A 27,803-nucleotide genomic window follows, 5' to 3' on the forward strand; every position below is an offset into this window, starting at 1 on the left:
AAAAAAAAAAAAAAAAAGTTAACATTATGTCTTCAAGTTTATCCCAATTGACCCATATGGATTGATTTCTTCAGTTTACATGGCTATATAGTATTCAGTTGCATGAATGTAGCACAGTGTATATTGCCATGGCTGTACTGATGATAGTGGTTCCAGTTTTTTTTTTTTTTTTTTTTTGCTATTGCAGCACTGCCTAATAAATATCCTGGAGTGAGTTGTACTTATATACTTCAAAATGGAATTACCAGATTGTACAATATGCACATCTTCAGCCTCACTAGATACTGTGAAGTGCTCTTCTAAGCCTTTGTGTCAATTTGTACTTCTACCAGCAATGTGGAAATGATATTTGGTTTTAATCTGTATTCCCTGGTCACGAGTGAGCCTCAGCATCTTTTCATATGTCCACTAAGTGTTTGGGTTTAATCTGTGAATTGCCTTTTTGTGTTCTTTGCTTTTTTTTAAATTTCTTTGGCTGATTTGGTGGTTGTTACGGTAAAATGCACAAACACAAGGTTATATTTACCATCTTAACTCTTTTTGTGTATATAGTTCAGTGGCATTAAGCACTTTCAGAATGTGCTACCATCCCACCATCCATCTCCAGAACTCTCTTCATCTTGCCAAACTGAAACATCCTACCCATTAGTCAAGAACTCCTCATTTCCGTCTCCCCCCAGCCCTTGGCAGCCACCATTCTGCTTTCTGTGTCTATGAGTTTGACTACTTTGAGTATCTCTTCTAAGTGGAATGATACAGGACTTGTCTTTTTGGGACTGGCTTATTTCACTTCGCATAGTACCTTCAAGGTTGATCCATACTGGTAGCAGAATTTCCTTTCTTTTTCAGGCTGAATCACATTCCATTGTATGCATAGACCGCATTTTGTTGATCCGTTCATCCACTGATGGACGCTCGGAGGGTTGCTTCCGCATTAGCTATTGCGAAGTCAATAATGGTGCTGTGAACACGGGTGTACAGATATCTCTTTCACATCCTGGTCTCAAATATTTTGGGGACATACCCAGATGTGCAGTTGCTTGATCCTATCCTGTCCCTTGCTTTTCCCTTTGCTTCCTTGTTTTTTTTTGTTTGTTTTATGGGAGTGCTGATATATTCAAGTATTTGTTGATTGCATGCATTATGCCTGACTTGCTCAAAGCATGATGTCTTGAGCACTTAGCAGCCCTGTGCCTGCTGAGTGGTGGAACAGTTGTGAAAAGGTCTGTTCTGGAGTGGGGGTGCTGTTTCGGAGAGCGATTAATCAGGGGCTTGGGTGCTGACTCTAGGAGGTGCGGCACTTGGAAGGACAGAGTGTGACTTCCCCAATGTGGTCTCCTTCCTTTTCCTCACCCCTTCTCCCACCTAACCCCAGCAGTGAGCCCTAGAGTCTGGCTCAGTAGGTGGATCTGCATTCAGTGCAGGGCAGAGCCTGGGTGGCAGTGCCTCTCCTTGCCTCCCTGGCTGCTACAAGGTCCTGTGTAGCATATGGTGTGGACCCAGCAGCCAGGAGGAGAGCTGAGTGCGATTGGGGTCATGGTGGGGCCAGTGGCAGTGGATCTCTCTCTTTGTTGGGCGGGGCCAGCGCTTGAACTGAGAGGGGCTGCAATGTGTCTGGGGAGGGCAGAACCCAGTGTCACTGACACCTTCCAGATACGGAGTTCTTGCTCTGTGTTTGGCCCATACCTAATGTTGTGAAGTGGAAATACTGGGGTGTGTTTTGAGGCTCAGAACACCTGTGATAACTTGGTCATGGTGTGTGTGTGTGTGTGTGTGTGTGTGTGTGTGTGTGTGTGTGTGTGTAATTATTTTCCTTAATACCACTGCCCTGAAGGCAGTTACCCGTAATTTACAGATGTGGAATCTGAGGCTTTGAGATTGTCAAGGTCACCTGGCCAGTGAATGCAGAGGCTGGATTGACCCATGGGTCTGAGTCCGTACCCCTTTTCACTGGCTCCTGGAGGCCACACATACCTTGCACTTCCTGGGGCTTGGTCCTGGGGTTTCACCTCAGGTTGACCCTCTTTAGGAGGAAGTAAGTAGGAAGGAAGATTTCCTGGGTATTAGGGTGTCCTCAAGCCTGCAGCTCTCCTGGGACTGCACGGAGTTGATTGTCTGACATCAGTTCCTGATGTGATGCAGCAGACATGGAGCTGGTAAGTGGTTAAGATCAGTCGGACATGACAACCTCCAGTTCTGCAGAAACCACATCATTTGCCTGGGGATAAAGCAGGTCCTTGTGAGCTCATCGACATGCATTTGGCAGAAAGTGTGCTGGCTCTGCCAGCTTTCAGTATGAGCTTCTAGCAAGCCCCTTGTGCCTTAGATGCCCAGGTCTTTTCAAAATAAGCCTGGCGTGTTTTAACTTGATGAAACTTTCTGCTCACAGTCATCTTACTGTTTGCTGATGAATTCAGACCTCCATTCATTTAAATATTTGTCAGTTATCTACCATGTGTCAGGCATTAAATTTAGTGCTGGAGATACTATGGGACATAAGAAGTCCCTGCTTGCTTAGAGTGTGCATTCTAATTGGTACTTGGGACAGTGTGGTTTAACCGCCACAAAGAAAATAAAGCAGCATGATGTGACAGAGCTGGATGTGGGGGAGTGAGGAGGCTACTCTGGACTGGGTGGTCTGAACCCCATGCAGGGAGAAAACTGTGGCCAGGAGGAGAGGAGGCCGGAAGAGAGGTCTGGGCTTGGGTCCCAACCGCTGATTCCAGATCTCTCAACATTTATAACACGACCAACTCCTGTTCTTTTTTTTTTTTTTGAGACAGGGTTTCCCTCCATCACCCAGGCTGGAGTGCAGGGGGGCGATCATAGCTCACTGCAGCTTCGAGCTCCTGGACTCAGGGGGTCCTCCGGTCTCAGCCTCCCAAGCATCTAGGACTACAGGTGTGTGCCACCACACGCAGCTAATTTTATTTTTATTTTTGTAGAGACAGGGCAGAGACTGCAGTCACATGCCTTGCAAGTAGCAGAGACAGGGTTTAGTCTCAGTAGCCAGTGCCTAGGGCACAGGTCTTGGCCAGAGGAGAGAAGGCTCAGGCGAACCAGTTTCATCTGACCTGCTTGCTAACTCAAACATGGCTGCCCAACTGCGTGGGCTCTGGCAAGGTATGTGAGGTGGGTAACTGGGTGGCCCGCCCCTTGCAGGCACTGGGGCAAGATACCAGGGGGTCCAGAAGAGGTTGGGTTTAGGCAGCGTAGAGGTGATTGTGTGGGCTGGGGGGGCAATGTCACCTTGAATGTGTTTCCATGCCCAGGGTCCAGATGGCCCAGGAGGAGGGGGAGGGAGACAGGGAGAGTGAGGTCTTTTTGACTTTGAGGTGCTTTGACTGCACATCAGAGTCAAACAAGTCAGAATGAGCAGGACCCTCCACAGGCACCTCAGCCCTCCTAATTTAGCCTTTCTGAAGTGGAGCCTTGGGAGCCAATGAAGCTTAATAAACTCTCCTGGTGCTTCCAGCAGGCACTTGAGGGTGGACACCACTGTCTTCGGGTCATAGGAAGTGTGAGCTGGTAGGAATCCCGGAGATTTTCTAGCCCAGCAGTGTCCAGTCAAAATAGAATGGGAGCCAGAAATACAAGCCACATGTAATTTTAAATTACTTTTAAAACATTTAAATTTAGCCACGGTTTCAAAAAGTAAAAATCAATAGATGAAATTCATTTTAATATTTTAACCCAATATAGCCAAAATCTTGGCATTTCAACATGGGATGAGTATAAAATAATGAAGATGATATTTTATTCTTTTTCGGGGGTACTAAATCTTTGAAATCCGGTGTGTATTTTCCACTTAAAGCACGTGTCCGTGTGGACTGGCCCCATTGGAAATACTCAGTGGCCTGGGACTGGGGTGACCAAGTGGGATGTGATGGGGCTGGTGCAGTCCACCATTCTCACAACAGGCATCTGGGGTCAGGGGAGGCAGGGCACTGGCTGTGCTGGAAGCAGGGGACTGGCTGTGCTGGTGGGAAGCCAGATTCCAGCCCTAGACACCAGTACCTTTGGCTTTAGATCCTTGGGGTGGGTGCATTTCTTCTCCTGGGAGGGAGGAGTGCCTGGGAGCCCCTGACCAGGACCTGGGGCAGGTCCACACAGGCCCTGGATTTCTCCTGTATCCTGGGCCTGGCCCTGCTCTCTTGACTCTCACCTCATCACACTGGCTTCAGCTTTCTCACCCTGAGAAGGAAATTCAAAGCCTCTGCCCCTCCCACGCAGGCACCAGGATATGATTTTCTTTTTTCTTTTCTTTTTGTTTGAGACAGGATCTCACTCAGTCTGGAGTGCAGTAGCCTGATCTCAGCTCACTGCAGCCTCCACCTCCCGGGCTCAAGTGATCCTCCCACCGCAGCCTCTGAAGTAATTGGGATTACAAGCACATACCACCATGCTCGGCTAATTTTTGTATTTTTTGTAGAGACGGGGTTTCACCATGATGCCCAGGCTGCTCTTGAACTCCTGAGCTCAAGCAATCCGCCTTCCTTGGCCTCCCAAAGTGCTGGGATTACGGGCATGAGCCACGGGGCCCTGCCCTGGGTATGATTTTCAAGTGGTTGGTGTCTTGTGACTGGCAGCTGATAAACGGGTGATACAATGTTTCTGTACAGGAGTCTGCAGTGCCAGGCTGCAGGGGCGGATGGGGGTGGGGTAGCCTGTGGAGCCCGAGGGTGGGAACAGAGAGCCTTCTTTTGCTGTAGGTGGAAGCCTGTCTGGCCCCTTTCCCTCAAAGGTCAGACAGCTTGAGAGATGTTTCCATCCTCCCATGCGTGACCCTGAGGCAGTTAGCTGGTCACTTACTCACTGTGCTCTCTGCCAACTCTAATGAGCCAGGAAGCCTCCCCGTGCCCAGGTGTGCTGTGATCACAGTGTTCAATGATGGGGTGAGGGGCTGTGCCACAGGGGCCAGAAGACATCTGACCTACTGTCACTGCCTCTTCCACTCTGTTCCACCTGCACTGGGGCAATGCCGTCCGATGAACAGATCCATTTCTTAATTCAACACGTTTGTATTGAGAGCCTACTGGGTGCAGGGCACTATTGTTGACATGGGTGATACAGCAGCAAGCAAAGCAAGAGAAACATCTTTGCAAGCAGGGGAGGGGACCTGCAGCGTTGGGTGTGTGGAGTTGTTGCTGGGAAGTAGAGAAGCTGAGTAAAGAGCTGGACAGAGAGAGATAGCCAGGACCACGTCTAGAGAAAAGCATCCTAGACTGAGTGAACAGAAACCGCAAAGGCCCAGAGGAGGAAGCATGGCTAGCTAGCCCCCTAGACCTGGTGAGGCTGGTGTGGGTTGGGCAATGATACGGTTTGGCTGTGTCCGCACCCAAATCTCATATTGAATTGTAGCTCCCATAATTCCCGTGTGTCTTGGGAGAGACCTGGTGGGAGATAATTGAATCATGGTGGTGTTTTCCCCCAAGTTGTTCTCGTGGTAGTAAGTGTCACGAGAGCTGATGGTTCTATAAGGGGTTTCCCTTTTCACGTGGCTCTCCTTCTCTCTTGCCTGCTGCTATGTAAGATGTACTTTTTTTCTCCTGCCATGATTGAGGCCTCCCCAGCCACGTGGAACTGAGTCTATTAAACTTCTTTTTCTCTATAAATTTCCCAGTCTCGGGCATGTCTTTATCAGCAGCATGAAAACAGACTAATGCAGGCAGCCTGTGTTGGAAGGAGTTGGGCAAGGAGGGAGGAGGTGCTGGCCAGTGGAGGTTGTGTGTCTCTGTGGGTCAGAGCAAGGACCCCGGCTCTCCCCGTGAGTGAGAGGTTTTGGAGCTGAGGAGGAGTTTTACAGATGACCGGTCTTTTCTGGAGACTCGCAAGTAGTGGACCATCCGTATCCGAGTGTTGATCGGGTGGATTCTAACCCTGTGGGAGAACTTCCCAGCCCGTAGCCTGCTCTCGCTGTACCTGGCAGTTGTATTAATGACGTTAAATGCACAGTCCAGCTTGAGTCCCCTCTACAACGTGGGCAGCGGACACTAAGCCGAGAGGAATCGCTGTGGGTTGGCAGACACCGTGGAGTCTCACTCCTGGACAGGCTGTGGAATGTGTGGAAGCAGGTACAGCCCAGGCCTGCGCTGAGGTTCAGCAGGGAAGCCAGAGGAGTCCGTAGCCCGGTAGCCCAGGCCTACAGCGGAGAGAGTCAGTCCGTGCCAATGGTGGGATGTGGCTGCAAAAAATGGTCAGATTCATGGAAGTCTGGTGTCCAGCTGGCAGGCGTTAGTGATCCCACGAATACAGCTGTGTGCCTTGAACACGTACTCCAGAGCTTGCAGAGAGCACCAGGGCTGTGGGGGCTAGAGACTGTGTCTCGTGCGGAAGCGTGGCTGAGAAGGGGCTCCACAGGCTCTTCGTCACTATGTGGAGCCTTGGAAGGACTCGGATGTGCTTGAGACCCCTTCCCCTAATTGCTGTATAGGGCAGGTGGACATCCCAGGGATTGTGGAATCTAGGGAGCCAGTCTGCACAGGATGGTTTTAGAAGAAGCCGTAGGATGTGGGGGTTCTGAGTGAAGGAGCCAGAATTCCAGCCCCAGCTCCACTCCTCACGAGCTGTACAACCTGGGCCCGTTACTGACCCCTTTCCCACCTTAGTTCCCTGGCTCTACAGTGGAGGTAATTATCATGTTGAACTCACAGGGTTGAGATCGTATTTAACACTTTCACAGCCCTTAGAAGTGTGTAGCACAGTGGTCCTCAGCATTTGGAAATGTCTGGAAACATTTTGTCACACCTGAGAAGAGGGATTTCCTACTGGTGTCTAGTAGGTAGAGGCCAGAGATGGCCGCTAAACATCCCATAATACACAAGACAGACCCCGCAACAGGGAACTCTCTGGCCCTCAAAGTCAGTGGTACAGAGATTGAGAGATCCTGGTTTCGCGTTTTGAGCGTGCAGTACATTTCAGTTGTGAATGGGACATGCAGTACATCTTTATTCACATGTTATTACTTATTTGTCAGATGTTTATAAAACATCTGCTACATTCTTGGCAGTTTAATAGGATCTGGAGATACAAAGAAGTTCCTGACCACAGAGGTCATTTAGGCAAGCTAGGAAAGCACAGAATTATATAACACAAAATTACATTGTACCATAAAGCATATTCTATAGTACACTTAACTCTGGTGGGCTCTTGGTGTAAAAATGTCTCCAATCTCAGAGGTCACGGGATAGTGGGCAAGACATGAAAACCTCGTATAATATAAAATTTTGTTACCTCTAAGTGCTGAAATTAAGGGATAAACAATGTTTCATGGGAACCAAAACATCAGTCATTTGGAAGTATAAGTCAAGACTTCATAGGAGAGGAACCATTTCAGCCAGATATTACCAGAGTGAGATGGTCCCAGCGAGCGCGATGTGGAGGGTTAGGATGTTATCTTAGTCTGTTTTGTGCTGCTGTTACCACCAAGTACGTAATTTATAAGGTGCAGAAGTTTATTTGGCTCACAGTTCTGGAGGCTGGGATGTCCAAGATCTAGTGAGGGTCTTCTTGCTGCATCATCTCATGGTGGATGGAAGAAGGGCAAGGTGGAGAGAGAGAGCAGGAAGGGGCCTAATTGTCCTTTTATAAGGAACCTACTCCTGTAATAATGGCATTAACCCATTAATGAGAACAGAGCCCTTAACCCATTCATGAGAACAGAGCCCTCATGGCCTACTCTTATGAGACCCCACCTCACAACATTGTTAACATTTAGGATCAAGTTTCTAGCACATGAACTTTGAGGGACACATTCAAACCATAGCATTCTGCCCCAGTCCCCAAAATGTATGTCCTTGTCACATGTAGAATACATTTGCTTCTTACCTATAATCCCAAATTCTTAATTTGTTTCAGCACCACATTAAAAGTCCAAAGTCCACAGTCTCATCTAAGTCAGCTATGGGTAAAACTCAAGGCATGGTTCATCCTGAATCAAATTCCCCCCCAGTCATGGGCTGTGAAATCAAGCAAGTTGTCTACTTCCAAAGTACAGTGATGGGACAGGCATAGGACAGATATTCCATTCCAAAAGGGAGAAATAGGCAAGAAGAAAGGGGCAACTGGTCCGAACAGCTCCAAAACCCAGCAGGGGGAACAATACTAAATCCCGACTTGACAATAATCATCTTTGACTCCATGTCCTGCCTTCCAGACACACTCGGGTAGGGACCTGGGCCCCCAAGGCCTCCGGCAGCCCTGCTTCCCTGGCTTTGCTGGGCTCATTCCATGCAGCAGCTCCCACCGGTTGGAGTCTCGTGCCTGCAGCTCCCCCAGGTTGCTGTTGCACACTGGTAGCTCTGCAGTTCTGGGGTGTCAGGACGGCCTTACTCCCACAGCTCCACTAGGCTTCCTGGGGACTCTGAGCAGCTCTGACTCCACAGTTCTGCTGGCATTGCCCTACAGGGGGCTCCCTGGTGGTGGCTCTGCCCCTGCAACCAGTCTCTGCCTGGGTCCCGAGGCTGTCCGAAATATCCTTTGAAATCTAGCTGGAGGGAGCCAGGCCCATAGCCCCTGCATTCTGTACTCTGGTGGCATTAGGACCATGTGGGACACCACCAGGACTCACCACTTGCACCTTCTAGAGTGGTAGGTCAAGCTGCACCTGGGCCCATTTGAGCCATGACTGGGGAGGCGGAGGAGCACTGTGCCCAAATGTGGGAGCAGAGACTTGAGGTGGCCCTGGACAGTGAGTCACAGGTCCTGAGGGCTCCCAAGACCTGGCTTTTAACATAGTTCCTTCCCTCAGATTTTGGCACTCCGGAGCTGTGATCACAGGTCATCTCTGCAGTGCCTTTGGGATCGTTCTCATTTTCTTGATGAATAGCCTCTGGCTTCATTCTTATCGTACTAATCTCCTTATCAAACAGTGGCTCTGGCCCATACTAATCTCCTTATCAGGTGGTCCATACTAATATTCTTATCAAACTATCAAATGGTAACATGCCAGTACCCTTGCTTTCCTCTCCTGAAAGTTCTTTCATTCTCTACTACAGGGCCAGTCTCAGAATCCTTCCAGTCTCTAAGTTCTGTTTCGCTTTTCGTTATAAATCTTTCTTTTCTTTCTTTTTTTTTTTTTTTTTTGAGATGGAGTCTCACTCTGTTGCCCAGGCTGGAGTTCAGTGGCACGATCTCAGCTTACTGCAACTTCTGTCTCCCAGGTTCAAACCATTCTCCTGCCTTAGCCTCCCTAATAGCTGGGGTATCAGGTGTGTGCCACCACACCCAGCTAATTTTTTTTGTATTTTTAGTAGAGATGGGGTTTCATCATGTCAGCCAGGTTGGTCTCGAACTCCTGACCTCAAATGATCCACCTGCCTCAGCCTCCCAAAGTGCTGGGATTACAGATGTGAGCTACTGTACCCAACCCTGCTTTTCTTTATTTCTTCTCAAGTTTTACAGTATACAGTTAAAATAAGTCATACAGCAAGCAAAATGCTTTGCCTCTTAGATATTTCTTCCACCAAATAGCCTAGTTTGTCACTCTTAAGTTCTGCCTGCTATACAGTTTGAGGGCCTGGACACAATGTAGCCACATTCTTTGCTGCTTTGTAACAGGGATGACTGTTCTGCCAGTTTCCAGTACCTTAATCTTCAGATATATCTGAGACCTCATCAGAATGGCTTTTACCATCCGTATTTCTACCACCATTCTGATCACAACCACTTCGTCTAAGAAGTTTCAGACTTTCCCTACAGATCTTCTAATCCCTCTTTATTGCCTGCCTGCCTGCCTGCCTGCCTCCCTCCCTCCCTCCCTTCCTTCCTTCCTTCCTTCCTTCCTTCCTTCCTTCCTTCCTTCCTCTCTGCTCTCTCTCTCTTTCTTCCTTTCCCTCCCCTCCCCTGCTTTCCTCTCCCCTCTCCACTTCTTGGCACCAATTTTCTGTCTTAGTCCATTTTGTGCTGCTGTAACAGAATACCACAGATTGTGTATATTATAATGAATAGAATTTTATTTGGCTCATGGTTCTGGAGGCTGGGAAGTCCAAGATCAAGAGGCTGCTCTGGCAAGGGCCTTCTTGCTGCATCATCCCGTGGTGGAAAGTGGAATGGCAAGACAGATCAAGAGGGGACCTAACTGGCCTTTTATAAGGAACCCAGTTCCACAATAATGGCATTAACCCATCCATGAGAGCAGAGCCCCATGATCTAAACACCTTTTATTAGGCCCTGCTTACACTGTTGCACTGGGGATCAAGTTGCAGCACTTGGACTTCAGGGGACACATTCAAACCATAGCAGGCACCTTAATAAAGATGGAAAAGGGATGTGCCAGCCACAGTGGGAGGGAAAAGATGGCACCCTTAGTGTGCTTGGGAGGAGGGTAAGAGATGCGTTTGCAGTTCTCGTGGCCGCAGACTGAAGGGGCCTGGTTACCTGCTAAGGAACCTTGGCTTCATGTAAGGAATGCGGAGTGATTGAAGCGAGAGGGTGGTTTGATCCGTATCATTTCTTAGAAGGATACCATGTTGGCAGTTTCGCAGAAGGGGCATGAGTGAGGAAACACTTGTGGTGAAGAGACCAGTTAGGAAGCGTGTAACTTGGGGTGGGATCTGGAACCAGGCTGCGGCTCTGGAAGAGGAGCTGGAGGGCTGCACTCTGAAGTATTTCTGAGAGTCTAGACAATGTGACCTTCACACTGGGGCTGAGTTTTGTAAAATCTGACATCCCTAGTTTCACCTATGATGCCAGGCCTGTGGTAAGGAGCTTTGCAAGCGTTTGCTAGAATATGAGCAAATGGGGGTAGAACTGATAATATTTAGTAACCACAGGGGATGAAAGAGGAAGATGTCGGGAAACTGGGTTGATAATATGGGGGTTGGGAGCGAGGAGAGAGTCCAGCTTTGAACATCTTCTTCCATTTGAGGAATTTAAGATCATCCAGCTAGAAAATTAGAAATACTAGAATGGAGTGTGGAAATTAGCGCTGAAAATACAGAGCTCAAATCATCAGTGTATGAATAGTAGTTAAACCTCTGAAAACGAGTGAAATTGTCCTGTGAAAATGTGTGGCAGGGGAGAAGTGGAGGTTCAAGGACAGCGCCCCCGAGAATGCCAGCATTTAAAGGGTGGACCCTCGGTGGCTCACGCCTGTAATCCCAGCACTTTGGCAGGCTAAGGTGGGCGGATCACTTGAGGTCAGGAGTTTGAGACCAGCTTGGCCAACATGGTGAAACCCCATCTCTACTAAAAATACAAAAATTAGCCAGACATGGTGGTGAGTGCCTGTATCCCAGCTACTCAGGAGGCACAAGAATCACTTGAACGTACAAGGTGGAGGTTCCAGTGGGTTCGTGCCACTTCACTCCAGCCTGGGTGACAGAGAGAGACCCCCTCTCAGAAAAAAAAAAAAAAAAAAAAAGAAGAAAAAGGTGGGCCCTGGTAGCACAGCCTACTGTCCCAGAGGCAGGAGGAAAACCTGAAGGAAATCTTGACCTTGACCTAGAAGCCAAGGAGGAGGCATGGCCTACGGCATCAAAGGCCTCCAAGCGCAGTGAAGACTGACAATAGACCTTTCTTAGGTTTGGCAATTAGAAGGTCACTGGCCTCAGCAAGAGCAATTTCAGAATAAAAACAAGGGTGGAGGGAGTGGCGTAGGGGTGGGAGGATAGAGTAGGAAGTGAGAGTGTAGTACAGGTGAAGAAGTTTGATCACTGAGGGAACGAGGGAGATGCGGGGGAGCTTGAGGAGATAGAGCAGAGAGAGGTTTGCTGTTTTGTTTTAGGAAGAGGAGACTTGAGCATGTTTATAAGTCAGAGAATAGAGAAAGAGAGGTGGGAGACCCAGGGCAAAGAGGAGTCATTAGAAAGTATTCCGGGAAGGTGAGGTGGATCTGGTGTCTAGATGGAAGGATTTGCGGGGAAGAGGGGAAGTAGGAAAGTCTAGAGGTAGACAGCAGGCAGACAGGGGCTCCAGGTTTTCCCTACAGAACTGAGGACAGTGATGGCCAGGCGTGGTGGCTCACACCTTCAATCCCAGCACTTTGGGATGCCAAGGTGGGTGGATCGCTTGAGGCCAGGAGTTCGAGACCAGCCTGGGCAACATGGAGAAACCCCATCTCTACTAAAAATACAAAAATTAGCTGGGCGTGGTGACACATGCCTGTAGTCCCGGCTACTTAGGAGGCTGAGGCATGAGAATCACTTGAACCTGGGAGGTGGAGGTTGCTATAAGCTGATGGCACCACTGCACTCCAGCCTGGGCGACAGAGCAAGACTCTGTCTGGGGAAAAAAAAAAAAAAAAAAAAGAAGAAATGAGGACAGTAAGTGGTTGCTTATGATCACAGAACCAGCAAGTAAACCGTGAGCTTCTGCTGCTCTGGTCTTCCCATACCCCTTCCCCAGAACATTAAGCCATATCACTTTTATGGATCCAGGGGCTCTGAGGGGCTGGGCACCATACTGTGCCCCTGGGGGCATATCTAGTTCTGCCCCCTTGGTTTGGCAGGTACTTGCTGAGTACTCACTGTGTGTTAGGCTGTGAATGCTGGGGCAGCAAGGAGGCATGGTTTCTGCCTCCACTGGGCCTTATTTCTTCACCTTGTCCCCCAGTTCTGCCCATGGGCAAGTTCTGTGGCAGAACTGACCAGCTCCCTTCGGCCAGGGACATCTTGGTTCCTGGCAGAGCACCAAGAAGAGCAGATTGTCTTCCTACCCGGGGGCACCTTTGCCCAGCAGGTTGGGTGAGCTGGCTGGCCTCTTGGTGAGAGGCTGGTCCCCTTGGACGTGAGTGGATTCGATGCCTGCTTTCCCACCCAGGTACTCTACTGTGGTTTTTCTCCTGCCCTTTATGCTCAGAGCTAGACCAGCAATGTGGGGTAGCTGCTGGGAGAAGGTGCCATGTTGAGGCAGCAGCCAGCCCTGGAAGCTCTGGAATGCCTGGGGCCACTGAGCAATCCTCACCCTCAGCCCCACAAGGGGAGGGTGCGGGCTCGTGAAATTCGAGATTGGGTATAGCAGAGCAAGCCCTAGGACTCGCCCAGTTTGCTTAGCGCAACACTGACGCTGTTTTGGAATGAAGACCAGAAAATGTAGAACTTTACTGGGGAAGAGGTCGAAGAAGGGCTAATTGTCTTGTTGTTTAAGACTGGTTAGCGCTGCTCACCTCTGACGCTGCTCACCTCTGACGCTGCTCACCTCTGACGCCAAAGGTTTTTCCCTGGAGGGCAGCCCTGGAGGATACCTGTGTAATTGTCTTTTACAAAAGGTGAAATGAGCTCTTTGTAGTGTTTCCCGCCCAGGCTGCATTTTAGAATCACAGAGGAGGTGCGGTGCTGGTTTGTTTTACTATTCACTATTCATGCCTGGGCCCCACCCCTAACCAATTAAATAAACATCTTGGAGAGTGGGGCCTAGACTTTGTACGTTTAAGCTCCTCAGGTCATTGCATCGTGCAGCCAAAGCTGTGACCTATGAATAGAAAGGAAGATGAAATGCACCCTGGTCATGCCAGGAAGATGGAGAGAGGGAGCAGGGAGTGGGAGAGAGGCTGTAGTTTGTAAGGTCCTGAAATGTTAGAGCTGGAGGGATCCTGGTTCGGAGCACTGCAACTCAAAGAGTAGTTCTAGCCACACAGCAGGCCCCATTAGGGAGCTGGTTAGAATGCAAATCCCCGCCTGCCCTGCACCCCCATCTGGCACCCTCTGAGTCACAGTGTGCACATCAAGGTTTGAGAAGTGTGCTTTCAGATCACCCACAGATCATCCAGACCAGTGGTTCTCAACCTTGGCCGCACTTTAGAATCACCCAGTGGGCTTCAGTGAATTCCAGTGCTGGGCTAGATGAATTAACCCAGAATTCCTAGGTGTTGGGACCCAGATACTCATTTAAAAAAAAAATTGTTTAAGTACTTCAGGTGAGTCTCTTCTTAAGCCATAATCAAGAACATCAGGCTTGACCAGTGCTTCTCAAACTCGGACGGATATATGAATCGCCAGGGTAATGTGTTTAAATGCAGATTCTGATTTTATAGGTCTGGAAGGCCTAAGAATCCACTTGTCTAAGAAGGGCTCTGGGATGCCCATGAGACTGATCTGGCCCTTTTTGAGCAGTGGGAATAGGGTGACTTCTCAGTTTGACAGCGAGGAAACTGCAGGTCAGAGAGAGAGGTGTGATCGTCCACGGTAACCAACCTGATATGCACTAAGTACTTTCTGATGTACTCCACTGTGTGCCAAGCAGTGTGCTACATGTGTGACTGGAGCTGCGAACAGGACAGACCCAATTCCAACCCTCACAGAGCTTATATCCCAATTGGGGAGATGGACAGAAAGCAAACAAGTAATTAAGCTGATGACAGATGGGAAAAGCTATGAAGGCGAGGAGGGCCACGTGTAGGGATGACTCAGAGATGGCTGTGGGGTGACGGGTAGGTAAGGCACACCCCTTTCAGAAGAGCTGTCGGGGGAGTTACGAGGACAACACCTTTACCTGGCGACTTCTGCTGATTACAAACTGATCACTTTCCTTTACTGGACAGGGCCAGGCTTCGTCCCCTCTGGGGTTTGGGGATGATGCTTCTGACTCCTGAGGGAGTCTGACCCTGGTCCCTGCCTGGCTGTCTCCTGTGACTCAAGACTCTGATCCTTTGGTGTTTGTGGGTTCAGAGCGGAGCCTGGGAATGAGCCCACTGGGGAGCAGGACATTGACTCCATCATAGGACAGGGCTCAGGATCATTGGTTAATGGTTTGTAAAATGGACCAGGCCTCATCCAGATGCTGTCCCCAGCCCCTATGAAAACATGGAAAGTTTCCACTGGTGCAGAAACACTAGTGCTTGCCTCCCTTTCCTGATCAACTGTCGGACTCACATGGGCTGTTTGTGAAAATGCCTGTCCCAGGCCATACTCATGCTGACCAAGGTGGTCTCCAGGGAAGGGCCCTGAAATGTATTTTTAGGAAGTGTCCAAGTCACTCTTCCAATCCAGATCATCAGGAAGCATGACGTGGATGGAAGAAACTGGCACTTGGCATCTGGTGCCTCTGTGTGGCTGTGGAAGCCACAGAAATTTCTTCCGCAGTGACTCTGTGGTGTGGCCAAGGCTGAGCTGGTGCTTGTGAGGAAGCCTCTGCTTGTGTGCAGGGGTGAACAGCAGCTCACCCCTTCCTGTGCACAGTCCTCACCTTATTGCCTTCACCCTTACTGGAAGCATCTCTTGACTCCTCTTTGGCCAGCCAGACCCTCCCAGCTCCCTGTGCTCCCCATTCAAACACCTTCCCTCCCTGAGCTTACCCCATGGCTGGGTGGGGAGGCGTGAGCACTGTTTGCATTTGGTCAGGGTCTAGAAGGGATCAAGGAGGCCTCATGAGGACCATGTCATAGCCCCACCCTCACTCCCGACCTCTGGCCTGAGCAGACCTGTTTGGCTGGATTGATGATGGAGAGGCAGGCAGTGACCAGACCAAGGGATGCCTTGGATGGTGGAGAATAGGTGACCCTCTGTTGGGCAAAATAGGACTCAAGCCCTCACACAATGAGTTGGCTTAACTTTCGTGTCAACAGTGGGCGGGGGTAGCTGTCTCCCTCCTGGAGCTGGCCCTTCCTGGGTCAAAATGCAGAAGGGGACGGTGAGAAGAACCACACCAGAGAGGCTGGAGTAGGCCAACCTGGCTTGGGACCTAGTCTGTGAGGGCTGGACCCTCGGTTTTCCCTTCCGTGGCAGGACTCACCTGGATCCGTGACGCCGCCCTTAGAGGAGTTAGGAGGATCCTGGATGAGAAACCTCACCCTCAAGATGATTGCCCCAGGGAACAGCTTCCTGCTTTCTGGGGGAAGGGAGGGGCGGACAGTGGGTGTGTCCTGCTCCGGTGTCTAGGCAGGAGAGTTTGTGAAGCCAACCAGACACCTGTGACTCCTATTTCCTAGGTGGCCCGAGGCAGCCAGGATGACAGCTGTCCCCAGGAATCCTGCTGCCTGCTGAGAAACATGGTCAGCAAGTCCCGTGAGTGTCGTCTGAGGGCTACCCTACTCTGGAGGACAGGCCTCCAGAAGCCATCTTCAGCAGGATCCTGGGACCTCTGGGGGCTGTGGAGGGACAGACAGGGAGCCAGGGGCCCTTCTCTTCATCTTGAAGGACAATGGGTACAATCAGGGTCAAGCCCTCAGCCAAGGCCAGGAGAGGGCCAGAGACTGCTCCTGTCGTGTTAGGGGTCGGAGGGGCTCAGAAGGGGGCAGGTGGGAAGGTGGACGGGGGCTGTACCTGCCTGTTTCTGCCTCTAGCTCCTCTGTGCATGTGTCCTGCAGGCTGGAAGCTCCTGGCCATGTTGGCTCTGGTCCTGGTCGTCATGGTGTGGTATTCCATCTCCCGGGAAGACAGGTACATCGAACTGTGAGTTGATCTTCCATGTCCTTCCAGTGGTTCTTGTCGGGGACAGGGCTTAGGGATGGAGCATAATAGAGCGGGGGACCTAGTAGAGCAGGAAGGTTCCAAGAGCCAGCTCGTGACCTCATCCCTTCAGCTACTGGTACGGAGTGTTTCCATGAGGGTGGATGGGGGTAGGGCCTGGGATGTCTCACTGGGCCCTCACCCAGGGAGTGCAGGGGCAGGAAGACCTGGATCCTCAAGGACTTGGGTTCCAAGTGGAACTTAACTTGAGATGATTCCTCCCTGGCACCTTGGGACCTTCATGCCGTGGGAGAAGGCTTAGGCTGCCTGGAACATGGGCCCCTGGGTCTGACTGGGGCTCCTGCCTGCTGTCCTTTTTCTCTCCAGTTTTTATTTTCCCATTCCAGAGAAGAAGGAGCCGTGCCTCCAGGGTGAGGCAGAGAGCAAGGCCTCTAAGCTCTTTGGCAAGTAAGTACTCAAGGGTGAGGAGGGTAGAGCAGGGCATGGAGCGAGCTGGGATTGAGGGGTTCACAGTGTGGGGAGTAGATGGAAAGAGCAGCTGTGTTGGTGGACATGGGTTAGGTGAAGCCAGAGAGGGAAGAGAAGGCCTTATAATATTAGTCATGGGCCTAACCCTGCTTCTGGCATCAAGATTAATTCTGTTCTCATCCCCACCCGGCTTATACCTCTGTGCAGCTACTCCCGGGATCAGCCCATCTTCCTGCGGCTTAAGGATTATTTCTGGGTCAAGACACCATCTGCTTATGAGCTGCCCTATGGGACCAAGGGGAGTGGTAAGTTCCCACCCAGCTTTGTGGGAACCATGGGCTCACCCTGACCACGTTGCTTCGTATTCTCTGCCGTCCACGGCCCCAGTGCCCAAGTTCTGAGCCTGACTCGGGTACCAGGGTCAGGGGAAGAAGAAGGCAGCCAGGGCTCTGAGGAGCAGTGGAGGGAGGGCAGGCAGCCTTCAGAATGCTAGCTGTCGCATCAGTCCTCCGCCTGGTTCTTTTTGTAGAGGATCTGCTCCTCCGGGTGCTAGCCATCACCAGCTCCTCCATCCCCGAGAACATCCAGAGGTAAGGTGGCACTCCGACTCCAGTCTGGGCACCTTCTCCTATTTCCTGCCCCCCCCCCCCCACCGTGAAACAGTCATAGACTGGCACCATCCCAGCCAATTCCCATGGTAGCCTAGCCTGGGCATCTGGGTGCAGAGTGGGCCGAGGCTGCTCGAGGATATTGCAACAGTGGGGCAGGGCTTTCTCATTGATACACCCCCTGTGCCTTCCCTCCACTCCTCTGCCCTCTTCTGTGCTCTGCGCAGTCTCCTCCTCTTTTAAAGCCCAGCGCTGTAAAGTCAGCATGACCCTAAGCAGGACCGTGGGGTGATGCCTGCTTCACAGGGACCAGGGGCTGAGGGGGCCTAGGAAGTGGTCCTGAGACGGGCCCAGGCAGATCCAGGGCAGCGAGCATGGAGTAGAGTGTGGGGTGACTTCTGGGCTTGACCACTCCTCTTTCTACGGCAGCCTCAGGTGCCGCCGCTGCGTGGTCGTGGGGAACGGGCACCGGCTGCGGAACAGCTCGCTGGGAGATGCCATCAACAAGTACGATGTGGTCATCAGGTGTGTGTGACTATCTCTTCCTACTGTTGTTTGGGAACTGGATGTCCGAGCCAGGGACTGTAGACAGGCCCAGGAGGCCTCTAGTGATGGGAATCCTCCTCCCAACCCCTAGATTGAACAATGCCCCAGTGGCTGGCTATGAGGGTGACGTGGGCTCCAAGACCACCATGCGTCTCTTCTACCCTGAATCTGCCCACTTCGACCCCAAAGTAGAAAACAATCCAGACACACTCCTCGTCCTGGTAGCTTTCAAGGCCATGGACTTCCACTGGATTGAGACCATCCTGAGTGATAAGAAGCGGGTAAGTTGGGGGACAGACTGGGGGCTGAGGCCTGGTGGTGGGGACGCTGCCCGAGTCAGGACCTCACGCTCCTTGAGAGCCTGTGCGGGGACAGCATGAACTGGGCTCCCGGCAGTCAGCACCTTAGGCTGCCCTCCAAGGGCGGTGTTCCCATAAGCCGCCCCAGCAACTGGGTATAAAAGCCTGCAAGTGTCAGGTGGCAGCAGCCACAGGCACCCATGCTCCAGGCGTGTCTGCGACACAAAGCTTTCCGAGTAGGTGTCTGCCTGTAAGGAACTCAGGAGCGGAGGAATTCTCCAGCGGCCATGTCCAGGTTGAGGGCAGGTTAGAGCACTGAGGCCTGTGTCCTAACAGACGGTCCCCAGAAAGAGTTCACTACGTCACTTTGCCATCCGGTCACAGGCTGAACTGTCCCATCTGGCATTTTTGTCAAGTGTTTAGACAGCCTGAAACTTTAGTCCCTTCTACCTGTGTGGATGTTCTTGGAAGTGGTCCATGATTTAGACCCTCCGCTCTATACACCTGGTCACCTGGCCTCCCGAGGGGGTGCCTTTCCTCCTGTCTTTCCCTGGTCCTCTCCTGCTCTCCCATCTCTGGCACAGACTTCACCTCCCTCTCCCCTCACCTTGTGCTCCTGAAGGCCTCTGCCATCACTTGGACCCCCTCGCCTGGCTGAGGACCGCTGGGTTGGACTTGAGAAACAGGGCTTCACCCGCTTCTGTCTCTCTCTTCTGACCCCATCCTCCTAGGTGCGAAAGGGTTTCTGGAAACAACCTCCCCTCATCTGGGATGTCAACCCTAAACAGATTCGGATTCTCAACCCCTTCTTCATGGAGATTGCAGCTGACAAACTGCTGAGCCTGCCAATGCAACAGCCACGGAAGATTAAACAGGTGATGATGGGAAGTCAGGCCTGAGGGCTGGGATCCTGGGCGGGAAGTAGGAGGGATGTTCCTATGGGCGTAGGAAGCCGTGGAAGGATCCCATAACAGAGGCAGCGGTTTGCGTTTTCCCTCCAGGAACACACCTGTCATTAAAGTTGCTGCTGCAAAGGGGAGTGCACACTTTAGAGAACCAAGGGGCATTTACTAAGTGGGGAGGGATGGGGATGGCCTGGATCAGGTTCAGGGGCTGGTGTGAGAGGATGGTTTTGGCAGGCGCTGGTCAGAATTTGTCAACTGGGGAGCTGCTGTCAGTCAGTGGTCTGATCTGTGGAACAACTTGAGCCATGCAGAGTTACTGTTAGATACTTCATCTGTGATCTTATCTTGAAACACTGGTCTGAACGAGTTATTTTTTTTTATTTATTTATTTATTTTTTTTGAGACGGAGTCTTGCTGTGTCACCCAGGCTGGAGTGCAGTGGCGCGATCTCGGCTCACTGCAAGCTCCGCCTCCCGGGTTCAGGCCATTCTCCTGCCTCAGCCTCCCGAGGAGCTGGGACTACAGGCGCCCGCCAACACGCCCGGCTAGTTTTTTGTATTTTTAGTAGAGACAGGGTTTCACCGTGTTAGCCAGGATGGTCTCGATCTCCTGACCTCGTGATCCGCCCGCCTCGGCCTCCCAAAGTGCTGGGATTACAGGCTTGAGCCACCGCGCCCGGCTGAACGAGTTATAAGAGTTGGAGCTAAACAGTTTATCTTGCATGTCATGATTTGGTTCAGGGAGTCAATGAACCAAATTGAACCAAAACTCAGGGAGTTTTGCAAGTTACGGGTTTTTGTTTTGTTTTAAAGATAGAGTCTCACTCTGTCACCCAGGATGGGGTGCAGTGGTGCAATCATAGCCCACTGTAACCTCGAACTTCCAGGCTCAGGTGATCCTTCTGCCTCAGCCTCCTGAGTAGCTGTGAGACTACAGGTATGCACCATCACGCCTGGCTAATTTTTAAATTTTTTTGTAGAGATGGGGGTCTCACTGTGTTGCCCAGGCTGGTCCTGAACTCCTGGCCTCAAGTGATCCTCGTGACTCAGCCTCCCAAAATGCTGGGATTACAGGTGTAAGGCACTGTGTCTGACCACAAGTTATGTGCTGCTTCTTTTTAACCTGATGTCCTTCAGCCATAGCAAGTTATGGTTTTGAGTGCAGTGCCCTAGTAGTCTTCAGCTGGTGGGCTTTAACCCACTTTGTAGCTTCCCAAGTACTTCCACCCATATCTTGGAGCCCCTCGGGGAGGCCGTGTGGGATGGTGAGAGACAGGCCCAGCAGACACAGGTATGGTGCTTGGCTGTGCTGTGTACTGTGTGGGACTTGGCAGGTCAACTGCTCAGACCCTTGTTTTTCTTGCCTGTATGGTGGGATAATATCCATAATGACCTTTTAAGGCCATTGTAGGATTTTGAAAAATAATAATGACATAAAATACCTATTCTGGAGATCGGTACACAGGGCCTGCTCTTTAAATATTTGCCAGATTTTGAATAAATGATTTTATTGTTTACTGAACATTTCCTGTTATTCCATGTTCTGTGTTGAATGGCTGCTTTTGTGACTGCTCAATGCCAGGTCCCGAGTCTTCTTGCTTGGCAAGGAAGTTGTGCTCCTTGCTCTAAGGGACCTCAGTCTAGCAGAGTAAGAATGCAGGTTGCACTGTGGAGTGATAAAATTCCACAATGGAGAGTTGTTCCCAGTGCCGTGGAATCTCAGAGGAGGGGCAGACATCTGCTGAGAGATGTCTGGGAGGCTCCCCAGAGGAGGTGGTGCTGGAACCGGGCCTGGAAGGATCAGGCAGAGAGCTGGGGAAAGGCATTCCATTTGGCCAGAGCAGGCGGCTCCTCCACCACTGAACTGTTTCCAGTACAAGTGGCGTTGAAGGGCAGCAAGGAGTTTCATGCCATTCATAGGATTACAGATGGAGAGGAGGCTGGAGAGGGAGATGAGAGAGGGCGAGGACCTGAACCCAGCTCCTGGCAGTGGGAAGGGAAAAGGAGGAGATGGACTCAACATTATATTGGTTGTTTATTTTTGAGACGGAGTCTCGCTTTGTCTCCCAGGCTGGAGTGCAGTGGGGTGATCTCAGCTCACTGCAACCTCCGCCTCCCAGGTTCAAGCGATTCTCCTGCCTCAGCCTCCCAAGTAGCTGGGATTACAGGCATGTACCACCACACCTGGCTAATTTTTGTATTTTTACAAAAATACAAAACACAGGAGTGCTGGTCTCGAACTCCTGACCTCAGGTGATCTACCCACCTCTGTCTCCCAAAGTGCTGGGATTACACTCGGCCTCCCAAAGTGCTGTGAGCCACTGTGCCTGGCCTGTATTAGCTTTCTATTGCTCCCTAACTAATACCACAAGTTTAGTGGGCTAAAACAATATCCATGTACTGGCTCATGGTCCTGTAGATCAGAACAGCAGGGTGTGGCTGGACTCAGTTTGTTAACCAGGCGGTTCTCATCTGGAAGCTTGGGGGAAAATTTTGCTTCCAGGCTCATTCTTGTGGTTGAAATAATTTGGTTCCTGCGATTGTAGAACTGAGGTCCCCATTTCCTTGCTGGCTGTCAGCTGGAGACTGGGGGCCACGCTCAGCTCTTGGAGGTGGCTCACATTTCATGCCGTACAGCCTCCATCTAAGCCAGCGACGGCACAATAGATCCTTCCTGTGCTTCAAATCTCTGACCTCCGTTTCTGATCTTGACATCTGGATTTAAAGGTTCAGGTAATTAGGTCAAGCTCAGCAGGACAGCCTCTCCTTTTATGTTCAACTGTGCCACTAAAGTAACGTCACGTAATCGCATCATATTCACGGGCTCCCCACATGCGCAAGGGAGGAGGTTACATGAGGGTTAGGGTCACTGGGGTTCTCTTAGGATTCTGCCTTATATATTTGAGGTGGAATTGAGAGATTTCTGACCAATTCTGGGTTTCTAGCTTGGACAGCAGAGGGGGATGGTAACATATTTAACTAATAGAGAGAGTGCAAGGAAGAGGAGGAATTTGGTGAGTGTAAGGAGACTGTGTCCAGGCAGTGCTGGCTAGAAGGCCATGGAAGTGTGGCTCAGCCCAACTGGATGAGATAACACACTGGTGGTGAAAGCAACAAGGGTGGAAAAAGAAGGCCCAGCCAGGGAGTGGAAGATGAGAAGACAGGAGAGCTCAGAGAGGGAGAAAGCTGGGCATGTCGACAGGCCTGATGAGGTCCAGGAATGGCTCCCAAATGGGTATGAGCAGCTGAAATTGTGTGCAAAGCAGGTTGCTGAAGCTGAGGAAGGCGGGGCTGGAGAAGTGAGAATATCCGGCTGCCTGTCACTGCGGATGAATTAGGCATGAGCAAGTGAGGTCCTCAGAGCAGCCAGTAAGGTGGATGGGAAAGGTACTGCTGTCCTGCTTTAAAGGAGAGGCCAGGCACCATTGCTCACGCCTGTAATCCCAGCGCTTTGGGAGGCAGAGGTGGGTGGATCGCTTGAGCCCAGGAGTTCGAGATCAGCCTGGGCAACGTGGTGAAACCCCATCTCTATAAGAAAATAGAGCGCCACCCCCATAAAGGGTAGCACAGTTAGTGCATGTCAGAGCACCTGGGTCTTCTGAATGAGGTCAGGTTCTCCAAGGAGGAGGGCAGAACACTTCCTTTCCTTTGAATGAGTTGCTTAACGCTTTTGTAAGCCTTGGTTTTCTCATCTGTAAAATGGGGCTAATAATAATAGCTACCTCCAGGTGTTTTTGTGAGACTGGATGAGATAATGCTTTCTAGTAGGTAGGTAAAATACTAAACATAGTGTCTGGCACATAGTATTTAAAAAGTAACTGATATGGTGATGATTGTCATTCTGATTGTTAGTCTTATCTCTAGAGGCCCCAGGCCTCCCCTAGATGTCTGGAGCTGTACCATCCAGAATGGTAGCCACTAGGCACATGTGGCTATTTACTTATTTATATTTGTTTATTTTTAGAGATGGGGGTTCTCACTGTGTTGCCCAGGCTGGAGGGCAGCGGCTCTTCACAGGTGCATTCTTAGTGCACGACAGCCCAGGAGTCCTGGGCTCAAGCAGTCCTCCGACCTCAGCCTCCTGAGTTGCTGGAACTATAGGCATATGCACTACTGCACCCAGCACATGTGGCGATTTAAATTTACAATTTAATTAATTAAAATTTAATAAAATAAATTCAGTTCCTCAGCTGCACTGGCCCCATCTGCGTGCTCGTTAGCTTGTGGCTTGTCTTGTTGGACAGCGCAGATGGAGAACGTTTCCGTGACTGCAGAAAGTTCCATTGCAGAGCGCTGGCAGAGATGATGGTGGGAGGAGCAGGGCTCCCACTAACACCCTCCTGCCCCTGTTCCTCAGAAGCCCACCACAGGCCTGTTGGCCATCACACTGGCCCTCCACCTCTGTGACTTGGTGCACATTGCCGGCTTTGGCTACCCAGACGCCTACAACAAGAAGCAAACCATTCACTACTATGAGCAGATCACGCTCAAGTCCATGGCGGTAAGTGCCTGGCTTGTGAGCCACAGTGGGGCAGGGCGTGGACGGGCAGACAGTCAGAGGGATACTGGGTGAGTGGGAGCAGTGCTGAGACCCAGAGGTGGCTCCTGGAGTCAGAACTGGAGCCAAGGCATCTGGACTCCCTGGCCAGCATCCTCCATGTTCACCCACATGGGCTGTCTTCCTTCCCAGAACCAGCCTGGGGAAGGGAGCTCCCAAGAAGTGTGGGGCCATGGGGAGGGGCAGGGAGACTTTTCTGGGGACAGAGAGGTCCCTGGGAGTCCCTCAGTTTATTTCCTTGGCTGTCTCCACAGGGGTCAGGCCATAATGTCTCCCAAGAGGCCCTGGCCATTAAGCGGATGCTGGAGATGGGAGCTGTCAAGAACCTCACGTCCTTCTGACCTGGGCTGTAGCCTGTCGGTTGTTGCCTACTCTGCTGTCTCGGTGACCCCCGCCCATGGCTGTGGGGGTGCCTGGTGCCAGTATGACCCACTTGGACTCACCCCTTCTTGGGGAGGGAGTTCTGGGCCTGGCCAGGTCTGAGATGAGGCCATGCCCCTGGCTGCTCTTATGGAGCCGAGATCCAGTCAGGGTGGGGGCGCTGGAGCCGTGGGAGCCCGGCCAGGGCAGGGGGCTCGTTGCTGTGGCACCCCCTCTCTGCCAGCACCAAGAGATTATTTAATGGGCTATTTAATTAAGGGGTAGGAAGGTGCTGTGGGCTGGTCCCACGCATCCAGGAAGGAGGCCAGTAGAGTATTCTGCCCACTTTTTATACAAACCTACAGTGATCGCCCCACCAAGGCCTAGACACGGCACTGGCCTCCCAGGAGGGCAGGGGCATTGGGAATGGGTGGGTGCCCTCCAGAGAGGGGCTGCTACCTCCCAGCAGGCATGGGAAAAGCACTGGTGTGGGGGTTCCACCGAGAAGGGGACCTCATCTAGAAAAGAGGTTACAAACCTACCATTAAACTATTTTTCCTAAAACGGAAGCAGTTGTGATGTCCTGTGTCCTTTCAGGTGGGGGAAGGCATGGGACGGGGTGTGGCAGTGGGCAGGCTTGTTAGACCAGAGCAGGGCATGGTCACTCAGGAAATAATTACTTATTGAGTCCAGTGTTGGGTGCCCGGTCATGCATTATCGCCCTGGCACAGCAGGAGAGTGAGTGGTGCTCACAGCAGCCCTGTCTGCAGACACCCACCCTGACATCCGGCATCCTGGGTTACTGCCCAGAGAAGGGAGGGGCTGGAAGATGCCAGATGAGAGTGCCAGGGTCCTCTCTCACCTTCCTTCCTCTCTTCCCCACCATTCTTCAGTTACCCAAATCTCATGCTTGGGAGGTATGTGTTTTAAGGACAGGGGTGGGGTCAGACAAAGAAAGCCAAGTTTCCCTTCTCAGATTAAGTGGGAACCAGAAAATGGAGTTTATGGAGGGTCTTGCCAGCAGCGCAGGCTGCCAGGATGGCGTGGGCAGGCCTGGAGGGCAGCGTTGAAGGGATTTGGCAAGGCCTATCAGCCAGTTGCCGGGCCAGGAGATGAAACGGTTTCTTTCCTAGGTCTTTAGAATCGTAACAATCCTGCCGTTTGCCTGTCTCTCCCGCCTTCGTTCTCCATCTTCCCAGATCCTGCTTAGCTGCCAACTGGGCTTCCTGCCACCCCACAGCTGTTCCTTTACATCTGGAGCCAGGAGGGAGAGTTGGAACTCCCCGCTTGGGGAATGGAACTGGCAGCTGTATTCCTGGCTTTCTCGGAAAGAGTTGCAGCTTTGAGGTTTTGAGACAAGCCAGGCTGGGACAGGACAGATAAAGAGGGGCAGCAGTTTGGGAGGAACAGGAAGATGACATGGTTCTCCATAGAGTGTTGGAGTGGCCTTGCGGACACCCACCTCATCCCCCAGAATGGCCCCAAGGACCCTCCCAGGGAACAGAAGGCCTGCTCTCTCAGCAGCCTGGCTGCTTTGCTAGGGGAGAGGGGGGTTCTGACAGCGAGTAGAGCCCCAGCATCTGCAGCCCCAAACCCGCTCCCCTCTACACGGGCAAACTTTACTTTGTCTTGAAGGCTGTGTCCTGGGGAGGGAGCTTGCAGACAGCAGGGGTTGTGAGTGTGTGGGGATCTCAACTCTGCTCACCCCGATGCATCCCCAGCTGCCGCTCATGTGGAGATGCAAGGGAGTGTCCGTTTTCCCATCCGGGGCCATTGAGAATGGCTGTCTGCATACATGATCCAGCTGGCCTGGACTGAGGCCACTGCCTGTTACTGAACGTGCCTAAACTCAAGCCAGAATCCAGCACACAAGGGTGGGTCAGACCCCTCTAAACTCCACACACGCACACATGTAGACATGGGAGCATTTTACATTCTTGGTGGGTTGTTTGTGATTCTGTGTGCAGACAGTCCTTCCTGCTCACATACGGAGAAGACTGAATGCGGGGTGTGTGTATACCCAAATAGGCCATTGTTTGCTTGGGGGGTGGGGATAGCTTTCTCCAGGGTGCCCAACATCCTACGCAGATTGAGGCAATACTGGCCAAGAGTCGGAGCTGAGAATGGAGCTTTGATGTGGGGCTGTTGGATGGGGTTCTTTGGTTTTCTGGGAAAGGGACTTTCAGTCTTCAATTAGCCCAACCAACGGGAATGAACTGCCTGCCAGCCTGCCTGGGACTGATTAAACCATGCCCTGGAAATGAGGAAGGGAAAGAGCACAGTAGGGCACGTGCTTGAGGGCAAGTCAGGGGATCTGGGTTCTCCACCAGCCTCTGTCGCCTTATTCTGTAAGAACGTGGGCCAGTCATCTCTCTGCAACAAAAGGGTGGGTCCAGCTAAGGAGAACCACTTACCTCAGAATTACCTAGGGAGACTTGGGAATAGAGATTCCTGGGTCTCACCCAGGCTGCTGGGGACAGCAGGATCATCGCACGGGCCTCTTGACTCTACGGTCTGCGTGTAAAGCCTGCGCTAAACCCCGGTGTCCTTGAGCGGCGTTAATTAGGCGCACGCGCAGTTTCCTCCCCGGAGGGCAGGGGAGGGAGGAGCTACTGATGCAGATCGCCCCGCCCTGGCGGCAGGGCAGTGCAGGCGTTGTCTGCACGGGCGCCGCGCCGACCCTCGCGGCCGTGGGAACCCGCCTGGAATCTCGCAGGGCCCGCCGCGCTTCGTCCAGGTTGCCGGCCTCCTCCCCGCGCTTTTGGGGATGCTGGCCCCGGCGCCCCGCCTCAGGCGAGGCCGGCCCCTCCCTGGCAAGCGGCTCAAGGCATGGCGACGGCTCATGGGAGGCTGGGCGGACTAGGGGGCCGCGCCCCTCCGAACTCTCGCTGGGCCTCCGTCATGCCACCTGCTTTGGGTTCATCGCAGAGGCTGGGGTGAAACCGCCTTAGGCTGCGAGGGAGTGGAAGAGCTCTGTCCCATCGAATTTAGATTCTGGAAGTCCACAGAGGGGAAACAGGCCTGGAGGGGAGAAGGAACTCCCCGCTTCATCACCTTGCTGGGCAGGATAAGAGTCAAGGTCTGTAGCGCAGGAACACATTTAAATGTTACTGTATGTTCACATCACATGGTGTGTCTTAATTTTGGAAGCTAAAGATTTTATTTACATTTTCCAAGGATGTAAATACATTCCGTTGCTTTCCTCCAGAGGCTGCCTAGCCTACGAGGAGTTTGAGCTTGGAAGCAGGTTTTTGTGGGAGACAGTAAGGTGCGATGCACACCAAGCAGGGACAGTTGGACCGTGAGTTCAACTCCCTGCTCTGTCATTTAGCCGAGTAAACCTCTGCTTCTCCATCGGCAAAACAGTGATTATGCATGTCTCTCTCACAATGAGGTTTTAAGGACCTAATGGGAATATCATAAAAACATTTTGTAGACTGTAAAGTATGGTATCAACATTAATTAGGAAGCTGCCTTGCATCATGGAAAATGCCAGAGGGTATGAAACAGGTTAGGTACATTTGTAGGGCCAAATACTTGTCCAGGTAGTGAGTAACATGGCTGGTTACAGAAACGTCTTTGTCTTCAAATCACCCACAAGCTAGGTAGGGGAAGGTAAGACATCAGTGAAATGACTGCAACACAGGTTTTGCATAATCAAACCATGAATAGTGTTTAAACTGCTTTCTATTGGTAGTTTTCTTTCTTTCTCTT

General features: G+C 51.5%; 1 protein-coding gene across 4 annotated transcripts in view; it reads left to right on the forward strand.

Moving 5' to 3' along the window:
• ST3GAL4 (ST3 beta-galactoside alpha-2,3-sialyltransferase 4) overlaps positions 1-24,658 on the forward strand; it is a 49,696-nt gene extending 25,038 nt beyond the window's left edge. Inside the window, exons 2-11 of one of the 4 annotated variants that reach the window (XM_063635645.1) lie at positions 15,866-15,941; positions 16,244-16,328; positions 16,713-16,793; positions 17,022-17,119; positions 17,344-17,404; positions 17,852-17,947; positions 18,060-18,249; positions 18,999-19,142; positions 23,529-23,672; positions 23,984-24,658. In XM_063635645.1, the coding sequence (XP_063491715.1) occupies positions 15,926-15,941; positions 16,244-16,328; positions 16,713-16,793; positions 17,022-17,119; positions 17,344-17,404; positions 17,852-17,947; positions 18,060-18,249; positions 18,999-19,142; positions 23,529-23,672; positions 23,984-24,070 (1,002 nt within the window). In that variant the 5' untranslated portion in view covers positions 15,866-15,925 and the 3' untranslated portion in view covers positions 24,071-24,658. Of the gene's footprint in view, positions 1-15,865; positions 15,942-16,219; positions 16,329-16,712; positions 16,794-17,021; positions 17,120-17,343; positions 17,405-17,851; positions 17,948-18,059; positions 18,250-18,998; positions 19,143-23,528; positions 23,673-23,983 lie in introns of those variants that run through there. The other 3 variants (XM_055273690.2, XM_063635646.1, XM_063635644.1) reach the window with 3 other exon arrangements.
• Positions 24,659-27,803: the final 3,145 nt, after the last annotated feature.

This window comes from Symphalangus syndactylus, chromosome 3 (assembly GCF_028878055.3).
Source record: "Symphalangus syndactylus isolate Jambi chromosome 3, NHGRI_mSymSyn1-v2.1_pri, whole genome shotgun sequence".
Lineage (NCBI taxonomy): Eukaryota > Metazoa > Chordata > Mammalia > Primates > Hylobatidae > Symphalangus > Symphalangus syndactylus.